Genomic DNA, 12763 nt, shown 5'->3' on the forward strand with positions numbered 1-12763 from the left:
GAAAGCCATTCATTGAGGCTCAGTGGCTGGGGACTGCTTAATGAAGCAGAGGGCCCGATAGATGGCACCAGTTCTGCAGTAAGTGTCCCACACATGGCAGGCAAGAGACAGTGTTCTGTGCCAACAGAAGACACGAAGCCTTATCTCACATGATCGGAAGATGTAGAGCCATCAGTATAAAAAACAATGGAATTCCAAAACTCTCATAACAGTGTTCAGAACAGGAAACAGAACACCAGTGGAGCAATGGAGGCTATTGAATCCCAGAAATATCCATCAGAATCTGAGTCTGAGGAACTAAATAAGATGGAGAGGGGGGAGGGTTGTTGGGAGAGAACATGGGGAAGAGAAAAAGGAGGGGAAATTTAAGCCATGGCAGAGAGAAGCGAGGCGGAGCCCAATCGATAAACCCACTGGAGGGTGGGCATTGGGCGGGCGACAGTCTGAAGACACGAAAAGAATAGAATAGATAGAATAGGAGGGGTGAGCATGGGAACAGTGGGTAGATACAGCATAGAAAACAAAGTGCTGGGGCCACAAAATCAAATGGGGAGGGCTCCTACCATGAATCAGAAAACTATCGACAGGGCTAGTGCTGAAGGCACCAGTGGCTTAACTGATACCATAATGGTGAACCAGGTCCAAGAGGAGCTGTGTGGAAGGTCAGCTGATCCATAAACTTGACAACCATATTCCAGGTGAGACAGAACCAATGCCCGGTAAAGGTGGAGAAGGGTTGAATGATCTGTGTCTCAAGAGGTGTGGGCAAGAAAGTGAAGGACATTGAGTTTACAAAAAAAGCCACCCTTCAGGTGATGGATATGGCGCAACCAAGTAAGTTTGTTGTCACAAAGAAGACCCAAGAAATGGAACTGAGGGACCACAGTCAGGTATTGGACATTGAGGTAGATCTCTGGGCCAGGATGGATTGTAGTATGACAACAGAAGTGCACCAACGTCAACTTATGGTGAAAGAATTGAGAACTGTGCGAGAGTGTCCACATGGAAGAGCATCGCATGGCACCCTAAAGCTGTTGTTCCACAGAGGCCACCGAGTGGGAGCTAGCATAAGCAAAAAATCATTCATGTGCAGAACAGGGGCTCTCAAAGGTCTGGCCGAAGCTACAAGTCTCTTAATAGTGATGAGAAAAAGGAATAAAGGACACTTAATAAGGAACCCTGTGAAATGCCATTCTCCTAGATTCACAGAGAGCTGAGAACAGTGCCAACCTTGACTCTGAATGACTAGTGGGACAGGAACTGGTGAAAAAAAAGAAATCAGGAGAAGGCCCTGAAGACCATAAGGGCCCTGAAGAGTGTAAGGAGGAGGAGTATGTAATGCCACTAAGCTGTGTCGTAGGCCTTACAAAAATCAAAGAAAACTGTGAAAAGATGGTGGCACTGAGAAAAGGTCTGCTGAACTGTGGTTTCCAATTAAAGCAGATGATTGATCAGAGACCATCCCTCCCAAAAGCCACACTGGTAAGGAGATAAAAGGTCCCGAGGTTCAAGGCCCCCATTTGAGCCGATGAGCCACCGTCTGTTCTAGTAACTTGCAGGTGATATTGGTCAGGCTGGTTGGCTGGTAACTGTCAAAGGACAACAGATTCTTGTCAGGCTTAAGGACAGTAACAACAATACTGTCTCTCTGCTGAGAAGGGAAGCTGCCTTGGAGAAAAATACAGGTAAACATCTGGAGGAGATATTGTCGTTGTGGAGGATTGGAGAGTTGAAGAAATTGGTTATCAATGGAATCAGGACAGAAGCCGAATCATGAGAAGAGAGGACCAGAAGCAGCTCCCATTCAGTAGAATGTTCATTGTAGGATTCCACCTGGAAAGGAGAAAAACATAAGCAGGAAGCTTCAGCCCACTGTTTCTGGAGGAGGAAGGTAGCTTAAGAGGAAGCTGATGCCAATGCTGTTACAAAATGGGTCACAAGGTGTTCCATGAGAACTGAGGAATCTGTACAAAGGTCACCTGGAAGGACAAGGTGTGGAACGGATGACTGCAGCTGAAAAACTTGGAGAGTGCAGAGTGTAGCACACACCCATGATGAGGGGACAGAAGAACTATAGAGGAGACAAAGCATTCCCAACACATCCATTTGCCCTGTTCAATTAAGTAATGGGCTGTGGCATGAACACGTTTAAAGCTAATAAGACTGGTGGAGGGTGGGTGCAGCTCAAGATGTTGCAAGGCACGATGCCGTGTTCCACCATTGGGGAATGGCAATGCAGGCAGCATGGATTATTGTATCAGACGGATCATGGACAACTTCATCAATGCAACCTCACAAAGAGGGTGGAAATACCACCTGGGAGTCATGTAGAGGAAAATCAGCACGATGGAAAGCCCAGCGGGGTAACCTGGCCATTGAGAGGTGGGAAGGGAATGCGAGAATCAGTGAGGAGTGGTCACTATCACAGTGGTCATCGTGTAGTGACCATTCTAAGGAAGGGAGAAAGGGAGGGGAAGAGAGCGGAAGGTCAGTGGCAGAGAAGGTGCCGTATGCGGCACTAAAATGAGTAGGGGAGTCATCATTGAGAAGGCACAGACCATAGTCCGCAAGAAATTGTTCAATGAGGAGCCCCTGACTAGATGAAAAAGGACTGCTCCATAAGGGTGATAGGTATTAAAATCCCCAACGAGGAGGTGATGAAGGAGGGCAGTTAGGGAAGCAGATGTAGATGATCTATCAGGAGGGAGATAGAGATTGCAAACCATGACCACAGAGTCCAAGTGGACCCGGACGGCAACTGCTTCCAGTGTGGTGCAAAGCGGGATCCATGTACTAACAATGTGTGGACCAATGTGCAGATGCCACTGGAAGCCCTCAAAGAGCCAACCCAGTTCCAACAGAAAGCACAGAACCCACAAAAGGTTGGTGAGCGAGCTTCAGAAAAATGAGATTCCTTGAGAATGACACAAAATGCTGAGTAAAAGGCAATAAGGGATTGCAACTCTGTGAGGCGATGGTAGTATCCATTACATTTCCACTGAATAAGCATGGAATGGGTATCCAAGTGGGAGTCGAATGGGTTGGAGACAGTCGTGCCACCAGGGGTTTCATAAGAGGTAAGACTCAGGTTGCAAGGGGCAAGGTGGCACATCCAGGGGCACATGGAGGGGGAGCCCCATCACTGGTTGGTGCCAAAGAAGGGGGAACTTCTGTGGATGGGAAGGGGTAGCGGCAACTGGAAGGGAGGGCATGGGAACTGCAGGGCAGAGGGAGAGGATAGTGCAACGGGACTGGGATAAGCAAGAAGGATGAGGGGGAAAGGATATAACACGGGCAAAAGTAGAAGTCATTGACACAGGATAAAGTCAGTCATATTCCTGATGAGCCCCAGTTGTAAGACAAACGATCAAGGGACTTACACTCTTGTATCTTCTTTTCTTTTTCATAAGCGGGGCAGCCTGCTAAGCATGAAGAGTGACAGTCATGACAATTAACACACACAAGTGGCAGAACACAAGGGCTCCCTTGTGTAGCAGGTGTCCACATTCACCACATAGAGGGTCTGCCATACATCGGGAAGACACGGGCCTGAAACGCAAGCATCAAAAGCACCGCATATGTGGCGAGATGTACGGCTTCATTACACACCAATAATACATAACCTTGACCTTCTCTGCAAGGGTATCTCACTCAAAAGCCGGAATAAAGGCACTGGTATCAGAGGGATTGTCCTTGTTACCTTTCTGCAATGCTGAACAAAATGAACATCCCAACATTCCAGTTTGGCCGGAAGTTCCACATCCGTTTGATGGATGAGGTCCCTATGAAAATTACTCCCTCAACTATATTCAAAGATTGATGACGTATAATTGACACTGGAACATTGCTAAGATGATAGCAAACACACAGCAGATAGGGGAGTAATAGTAGTTTTGATCAACAGGGAACACAACCACATCTTACTGAGAGACTCCACCAAACTTGTCTTTACTTTCCACAAAAAATAAAAGCTTTTTGATTGTGAACATATCCCCATCCATCCTAGTACAGACCAGGTAGTCGGGAAAGTGTTTCACACCAAACCAGAGAGCCTGACCCTCTTGCCAGGCTAGGGAAGGCTGTAGGGTCATGAGAAGCAGCATTCAATAATCCGTTACCAACCAAAGAAATGGCCATAGGAGAATGGCCAGATTTTTGGTGCTTGATACATTTCATACGCAAAGCATCCTCCCTGATACTACCCATCCAAACAGGAGCTCTCCCCGTGGGCAACACCCAGCGACAGCAAGGACCATTTGGCACAGTGGCCATTGCTGGGAGTTCTGATGCTCCAAAATGACAAGCAAGTACTCGTAGGCATACATGGGGAGACAGCTGCTCAGGTATCAGAAGTGTATCCCATGTGTTGTCCGTTCTTCCCAAAATGGCTCACACTACAGAGAGAAAATTTAGAAGTGGAGATCCAATCCCAAAGGGGGACTAAAAATGCAAAAAAGGAAGGATGAAAAAGAAAAGGCGAAGGGAACAAACCCACAAGGAATATAGGAAACCAGGTGAATAACCAGGTCAACTTAAGTGAGAACACTGAGAGAGGGGAATGAGCAGGGATGGGAAAGGAGGCGCACAGGGAAGGAAATGCAGCCCGGGAAGAAAGGATGGGCTGCAATAGCTTGGGGCCCCATAGGTGGCATGCACAAATCACAAAAGAACTGTGAGCACCCTGAGGGATCCTTGATAGGAGCTATAAACCATGATGAATGAATGTTTGACTGCATGGGTTTTCTTTAAACCTGTTCTACCAGCAATGTCATCCAGCCTTCCAAACGTCAACTATAGCTGATGATCGCTGGTTGCGAAGTATAATCCCCTTTATTACTTTACTATGCAGTCTGGCAAAATACATTTCACAGTATTAATACATTTAGAATTAAAAAAATATCAGCAAGGATTATTTTCATCATAAAAGTCTTTTAACCCTCACTTCAGCGAGGCTGATGTTCCATGTGCATTTATCCATGAAACTATTTTGTACAATAGGAACATAAGACTAGTACAGTAATGCAGAACAAAGGTATGTGTATGTGCTATACTGGAGGCAAGTTAAATATTTACCTAACAATTTCCAGAACATCAATGCACTAGAAAAATCATATTTCAGTTTGGCGAGGTATTATTTTGTAAGATACCGAAATAAATAATATTTGCTCCAGATGCAATATTTAAAATTAAATTAAAGACATTTATAACAAAACACTGTTTATATACTCTACAAGAATTTCAGTCCCTTAAATGTAAACACATAAATTAAATATAGATTTAAGGAAATGTACATATTTTTGCTCTTTGTTAGTGCTGTATGCTCATTTGACATGTTCAGTGACTTGTATAATTTTTGCTGTGTGGTAAATCTGGATCAATACATTTAAAATTGTAATACAGTCACATAAGTAAACAGTGCTCATGCTTAGAATATGTTAAGTGAAAACAAATTTCTGTAAGATATATAATTATGGTGTTACAATTTGTTTGATGGTATTTCAGTGAATTTACATAAGGGTAAGTTGTTGTTAATACAACATAGAGAATGACAAAAACGTTGTGCCAGCACAGTTTTCACAACATTATCACTAACCACAATTTAAAAAACAAATTTAATACATCGGGAAGTTTCAAAACAGTGCTCATTCATTCTGGTGTGGTAATGGTGACTGTTATATGTTAACATACAATAAGGAATAGCCATTTAACGCTGTTCCTTGCTCTGGATAATCTATCTGTTGTTTTTTATTACAGTTGCCAGTACAGTGTGGAAGAAGATCATAATGCTGTCACATTTAGGCACAAGGCTTTCTAGATTACAGTTAAAAACACTATGTATCAGACATTGCATCACAGTAAGAACCAGCTGGAAAAGTACTGGAAAACTGCAAACTGAATATATATGTGCTGAACCACTTTTGGAACATGCAGTATATCGTGTTGACCAACGCCTGGGTATGAAAACATGGGCATCACCTCACCTCGAAGAAAAGATTCGAAAACAAGACAAGTTATCAAGTGATTACACTTTAATATATCGTGCTCCAATGATCAACTATGTTAAAGTAGCTCAGGGACTTTGCACAGGTCCTCCGTTAGTTTTTTGTGGGCTTCTTACTGCTAACTATTTCTCAGACTTCTTGTTTGCTGAAGTTAAGGATAGCTATTTTGGACTGACCCTTGACCAAAGTGATATGATGATCTTCTTGGTGTCATATTTTCTTTTTAATGTAGTTCTTTATTCGTTTATATCAAGATATGCACTAAGGATATACAGTAATAAGGACCATGTGTATAAAACAATATTTCAGGGTTTGTTGCCCTGGAATACAAAAGAACTGAGTTTTAAGAAAGGAGATATAGTGAGAAAACCATCATTATATTTCCTCCCTTGGAAAGATTCCCAATACAGCATAGGGAAGAAAAAAGTTATTCTGTTAGAACAGTATTTTAGAAGGCCAGTTGACCTGCATGACATGTTTAAAAATTAACTTATATATATTTTTTTTTTTTTTTAAAAAAAGAAAGCCTTCCACATGGCAGGTGTATGGTACACAGGCACACTTGAAGATCAGATAATTTCATTAGCTATCACTCTGCTTTAAGCTTTAGCAAGCATGTGCATGCTGCCCCTCCCCCCTCTCCTCTCCCCCCACCCCCACCCCCTCCACACACATATTACAAGTTTCTTAATTGCTCATAATCTGTATATAGTAACTATTTTAGTAATATTTGCATTTGTAAATATTTATTATACGTACCATAGATCTGAGCCAAAATAAATTAAATTTTGATTGTTGTCATGAAATAGCATACTGTAATAAAACTTTCACTCTAACAAAGATGACTTGACATTGCTTGTGGAATTGGTTGGATTGTAGGTAGTAAGTAACAAATTAAGTGAATAACAAAAAGAAGATATATTTCATGTAGGTGAGAAAATGTCAGATTATTTCAAATTCAAACTGGACATTTCTACTGTGGAGAGGAGAAAAGCCACCAGCTAAGTTTCACATTAAGATGTAGAGGAGTGTGTAAGAAGATGGAACTGTTGCACCATCTTTCATTAGTTGTAATGATAAGCAAGCAGAAATTGGATCTCTCTATTGTGAACAGCACTTTTTTCTTCTTCCCATAAAGGAAGAGATCAAAAACCACATAGATTTGAGCTGTGCTCCAAACAATGGCTGTTCATAGGAATTTTTAAGGATGTGGGCAAGATTCAAAATTGTTGTTTTTGATACAACTAACTTGGTGAATTTGGTAATGTGTGACACTTCAAGAACTAAATTTGAGAAGATGTGCACAAAACTTATCGTATCTCAAAATGTTAATAGTTATCTACTTAGCATTTTTGAAGTAGATTGCTTTGGTACCAGAAATTTCAACAGGACATGCAAAGTACATCTTTAACATGAATGTGGATGCCAGCTTTTTGATTCAGTGACCTTAAATTACACCCTGCTTTGATTAAGTCCAGGCCATCCAATGAGTTATGAATTAAAGCTAGAAAATACAAAAATAATTTCTTAATACTCCCCTAATGTTAAGCTGAAACTGAAATAAAAAATCTGAAATAGGGAAAAAATAATCAGATAATTCAAACAGATATCAACAAAAATGACAATTTAATACCTTTTGAAATAGAGAAACAGAGAAAAAAACTTGAAAGGAGCTTATTCAAGTTCGATGCCATCAATAAACACTTTGTTTTCTTATAAAACATCACATCTATTCACATTACTAGATTTGTTGTGTTACTTTCATGATTTCTATTAATGTCAACTGGCTTAAATGAAACTGAATAAAATGTGTTTTGAAAGCTACTTTTCTTTAAGTAGGTTACGTTAATTGTAGCCCAGGACCACTATAGAGCTATATGCATGTGGGAAATCTCCCTATACCATTCTCGAAGTGGTTGTGCTAGATTCAACTTTCAGCATCCTAGTACTGCACCAAGGTAATCCTCATCTTCCCAGTGGCACATCACTTTGCACTGGACTGTAGAATTCATAGCTATGTGACTGCATGTGATGCTGTGCAGAGCTCATAGGTCACAGTCCTGGAGAGCATATTGCAGACCCTTATGCTCCAAACACAGTTTGCAGATGTTGTTGTGGTGGTTTAAAGGTGAGATTGGCTTGAGTTTCTATGCTCTGTGCATTGCTTGTGTAAAATATACTTTACAAAGTCCACCTTACAGTGAAAGATGACCCATACTTAACAACAGTCAAGATCTCATAGGAGGTGGGCTTAAATTTCGAGTATTCGCACCAAGAACACAGCATGAGGTAAATTAAGTAAGTTTTTTGCTTCCTCAGTGAGAGACAAAGAAATATTCCTCTGACTAAAAAAAATACAGAATATAGTTTAAGAAAAGAAGTGTACCCAGCAAACAGGCCAGAGAATATGGACTGGAAGAAAAGGAGAAAGAGGTTTTCAGTTATGGTATTAGCTCATCTGTTAGCCATTACAGCAATAGTGACTGGCTTTGGTGATGTGAAAGGTCTACTCCTCAGTAATTTTATTCTAGACTAAAGGATGATGAATGCTACCAGCTATTTCATGCCATTGGTTAATGCAAAAGTTGCCTGTCACATGGTACTATCACCTCTCCAAGCCAGGGTGTACAATGATTAAGGCATTGCACTTGGATTGAGGAATAGTGGGGTTCAGATTTCATGTGGCCATTCTGATTGAGGTTTTCTATGCTGTATCTAAAATCAGTTAAGGGGAATCAAGTGATATTTCCTTCCCCGTCATTGTCCAGTCCAAGTTCGTAGTATATCACTAACAACTTTTTAGTCAATAAGATGTTATCGCATTATCTTCATTCTTTTATTGCTGACATTTTTCTTCAACATAACAATGTATGGTTGTATACAGCAAGTTTAACCAGCTCCAGGGATTTCAACAAGTCCCTCTTGAACCGTCTCTTTACAATCCTCACTTATCCTTATAATGTTTCAACATGTTTTCAGCCTTTGAATGAAGCATTAGGTGCACAAAAATTCAGACAATACAGTATTGAGCAATACATTTGCAACTGACTTGATGATAAGATTGTGAAGCTAGCTATCCACTAGAAATAAATGCGTTTCTATCGAAGAAAAATAACAGACCTTTTTCTAATTTTACCAACACCAATAAACTTGTACAAAATCCTACGTAAATTTGAGTGATACCTGTAAAAGGAGGACAGATAAAGAACATGTTGTAGAATAGATAACAGCCACAGAAAAGCTTAGGAAACAAAGTTGAAAACAAATGAATGGACAACCAGAGAGCATATGAAACAGAGAAGAAGGGGAACAGAGATATAATACCAAAGAAAATATATATTTTTGTGTGTTTTTATAAATCTCCATGATCTATGGAGGTCTTGTTTGTTTGTTAATAGTACAAAATTCATGTAGTAGTTTCAAGCAGTAATTGTGCATTTCGTTTGATAGTGTTTCTTCCTGTTTTCATCCCAATCAGTAGAGAAAAAAATAGTGAGATTACATTGCTTATTCTGAACTGCATATACTGAATGTACTTTTGAATATATAACATGGTTGTGATATTCAGTTTATAGCATATACAGAAAGTGACTTTAGAGTACATTTTTATGAATGTTAATACACCATCAAAAGATGGGTAGCTTAATCAATATCATAACTAAATTAATAACAACTGTATTACTAATTCATTAACTTCAGTGACACCAAAATTATGAGAGATTTTCAAGCTCCAATAATGCTGTAAGTTGAAAGAAAATATATCTGAAATGATTCTGTACAGATACAATGTACATTAAATTCAGCATAGACACCACTGTTGATTTAAGGAGTGATCATAATGTTATACCAGTTTTCCTATTCCCTTCCCTATATGTCTGTCGGGTAATGCTGTAATGATGCTGTGACCTTCTTAATGTGACATACTGCATAATTTTGGCTGAGTATCTAGTAATCTGTGAGAGTGGCCACTTGTATGTGAGGTGTGATTTTGTGTGTTTTCTACTGCAGAAGGACTTTGTTCAAAAAATTTAATATTTCAGCAATCTTTTTCTTATGTCTTTCTGATATGATGAGTAGCAATCTATCCTTTCCATGATGTTGTTACTGCATTATTTTAGTTAAATAGAATGCAAAACCAGTTAACAGCAAAATCCATTGTATCATAGTATATATTTGAGCCTCTGTAGAAGAATATTGTAAACTGCACAGTCAAATGCTTTGACAAGTCACAGAAAATAGTGAATGGCAATGTTTCAGTTTTAAATTTTATATAATCTGATTTGTGATCTGAAAAATTGTGTGTTTTTTTTTAAGAGATTCGTTTGGAACCCAAGCTGAGGCTGAATAAGTATTAATTATTAATATCTGTTACAAGAAATGTGGTAAAAGGGGTCCATCTCTACATTTACATCTACATTAATAATATGAATATAATAGAGGGAAACATTCCACGTGGGAAAAATATATCTTTCCCTCTTCTTCCCTCTTTCCTGACGAAGCAACCGCCGGTTGCGAAAGCTCAAATTTTGTGTGTATGTTTGTGTTTGTTTTTGTGTCTATCGACCTGCCAGCGCTTTGGTTTGGTAAGTCACATCATCTTTGTTTTTAGATATATTTTTCCCACGTGGAATGTTTCCCTCTATTATATTCATATCATCTTTGTTTTTAGATATATTTACATCTACATTTTCATATATAACAATGAAAACAATCAATTATTGATAAAATTATTTAACTGAACAGTGGAAAATCCAGGATGGAAGGTAACAATATTATCCTCCCAACCTTTTACAAAAACAATTCTCCCATGCCTTATCCTTCCAGTCTCCCACTACCTCCCACCATGTGGTCACAGAGGAGCGTTCTCCTCGTAACTCAGTACCACCCCAGACTGGAGCAACTGAATTACATTCTCCACCAGGGTTACAATTACCTCTCATCGTGCCCTGAAATGAGAAATGTCCTGCCTTCTATCCTTCCCACCCCTCCCACAGTGGTATTCCACTGTCCACCAAATCTACACAATATACTTGTCCATCCTTACACAACCCCTGCTCCCAATCCCGTACCTCATGGCTCATACCCCTGTAATAGACCTAGATGCAAGACCTGTCCCATCCTGCCACCATCACCTACTCCAGTCCGGTCACTAACATCAAAAGCAGGGCTATCTGTGAAACCAGTCATGTAATCTACAAGCTAAGCTGCAACCACTGTGCTGCATTCTATGTAGGCATGACAACCAACAAGTTGCCTGTCCGCATGAATGGCCACCAACAAACTATCACCAAGAAACAAGTGGATCGTCCTGTTGCTGAATACGTTGCCAAATATGATATCCTTCATTTCAGTGACTGCTTCACAGCCTGTGCCATATGGATCCTTCCCACCAACACCAGCGTTTCTGAACTGTGCAGATGGGAACTTTCCCTGCAATACATCCTATGTTCCCGTAACCCCCCTGGCCTCAGCCTTCGTTATTCACTGTCTTCACCCATCCAGCCCCTTCCCTGCTCCCATTCCAGCACTACACAGCCGTCATTCCACCATCACACCCAGTCTTTTTATTTCTCTTCATTTCTGCTACTTAACCCCCCCCCTCCTCCTCCCCATCTCTCCCCTGTCATCCATCTAACTTGCAGCACTTCACTGTCCGCCTCCCCCCCCATACATCCCTCCCCCTCCCCATCCCAGCCTCCTCCTTACCCTCACCCAGTCACCACTCCTATCATGTACTGGTGCTGCTGTTCGCAGTGTGGCTTCAGCTGCCTGAGACTTCAGTTGTGTGTGCAAGTTGTGTTCGCATGTTCGCATGTGCGCATGTGTGTGTGTGTGTGTGTGTGTGTGTGTGTGTGAGAGAGAGAGAGAGAGAGAGAGAGAGAGAGAGAGAGAGAGAGAGAGGCCTTAATGGCCAAAAGCTTTAATTGTGAGTCTTTCTGTTGTGCCTATCTGTGACTCAGCATCTCCACTAAATTATTTAATTGAATAGATAAAAAATCTACACATCAAGCAGTGTCAGAACACACATAAAACACTATTGTGGTTGTAAGCTGTCGGAGCCAGTGGCTCCTTTTTCAGGCAGAAAGGTTGAAGGGGAAGGAAGAAGAGTGAAGGAAAAGGGCTGGAGAGGTCTAGGAAAAGGGGTAGATTTCGGGAAACTCTATGGGTTGCAGGTGTTGATCAACTAAGGCAGATATGTGTTCCTTGGGTGCTTTGAAGCCAGCAACAATAGAGTGGCCAGGAGGATTGGGTTTGTGGATCTTAGGAAGGACGTAAAAGATGGGGTTGCATGGTTAGGGTGGGGTGAGAAGTTCTATGGATTCAGGTGTTAGTCCTTGTGAGGGGCCTGAGGTTTTAAGGAGGGACTGCAGGTCAGTTTGAATCACAGGGGTGGGATCTTGATGGTAGATGCTGTATATAGAGGTGTGGGACAGCTGGTGTAGACCTTCACTAACGTACTCCTTTCGGTCAAGTACTACAGTGGTAGATCCTTTGTCTGCTGGGAGGATAATGATGGAGTCGTCGGCTTTCAGGGAACGTAGAGCATGGTGTTCTGCAGAGGACAGGTTAAGGTCATGCTGTAAGGAACTGAGGAAGGGTTTTGAAGCGATGCTGGATGTGAGGAATTATTTGGAAGGCTTGTAAGGGATGATCTTGAGGAAATGGTGGTGAATCAACATGGGATAGAGGTCTGAACTGTTCCGGGCAATGTTCAATGTCAGGTTTGCTGTTGGAAATGTTTTGGGTTTGGGTTGCAACGT

The 12763-nt window shown here is 41.1% G+C and overlaps 1 protein-coding gene across 3 annotated transcripts in view; it reads left to right on the plus strand.

Moving 5' to 3' along the window:
* LOC126268137 (uncharacterized) overlaps positions 1-7621 on the plus strand; it is a 34524-nt gene extending 26903 nt beyond the window's left edge. For all 3 annotated transcript variants that reach the window (XR_007549097.1, XR_007549098.1, XM_049973668.1), the window contains exon 2: positions 5755-7621. Coding sequence is in view for 1 of the 3 variants with exons in the window: in XM_049973668.1 (XP_049829625.1) it covers positions 5755-6491 (737 nt within the window). In the remaining 2 variants the exon portion in view is untranslated. The remainder of the gene's footprint in view (positions 1-5754) is intronic.
* Positions 7622-12763: the final 5142 nt, after the last annotated feature.

This window comes from Schistocerca gregaria, chromosome 4, assembly GCF_023897955.1.
Source record: "Schistocerca gregaria isolate iqSchGreg1 chromosome 4, iqSchGreg1.2, whole genome shotgun sequence".
Classification (NCBI taxonomy): Eukaryota; Metazoa; Arthropoda; class Insecta; order Orthoptera; family Acrididae; genus Schistocerca; species Schistocerca gregaria.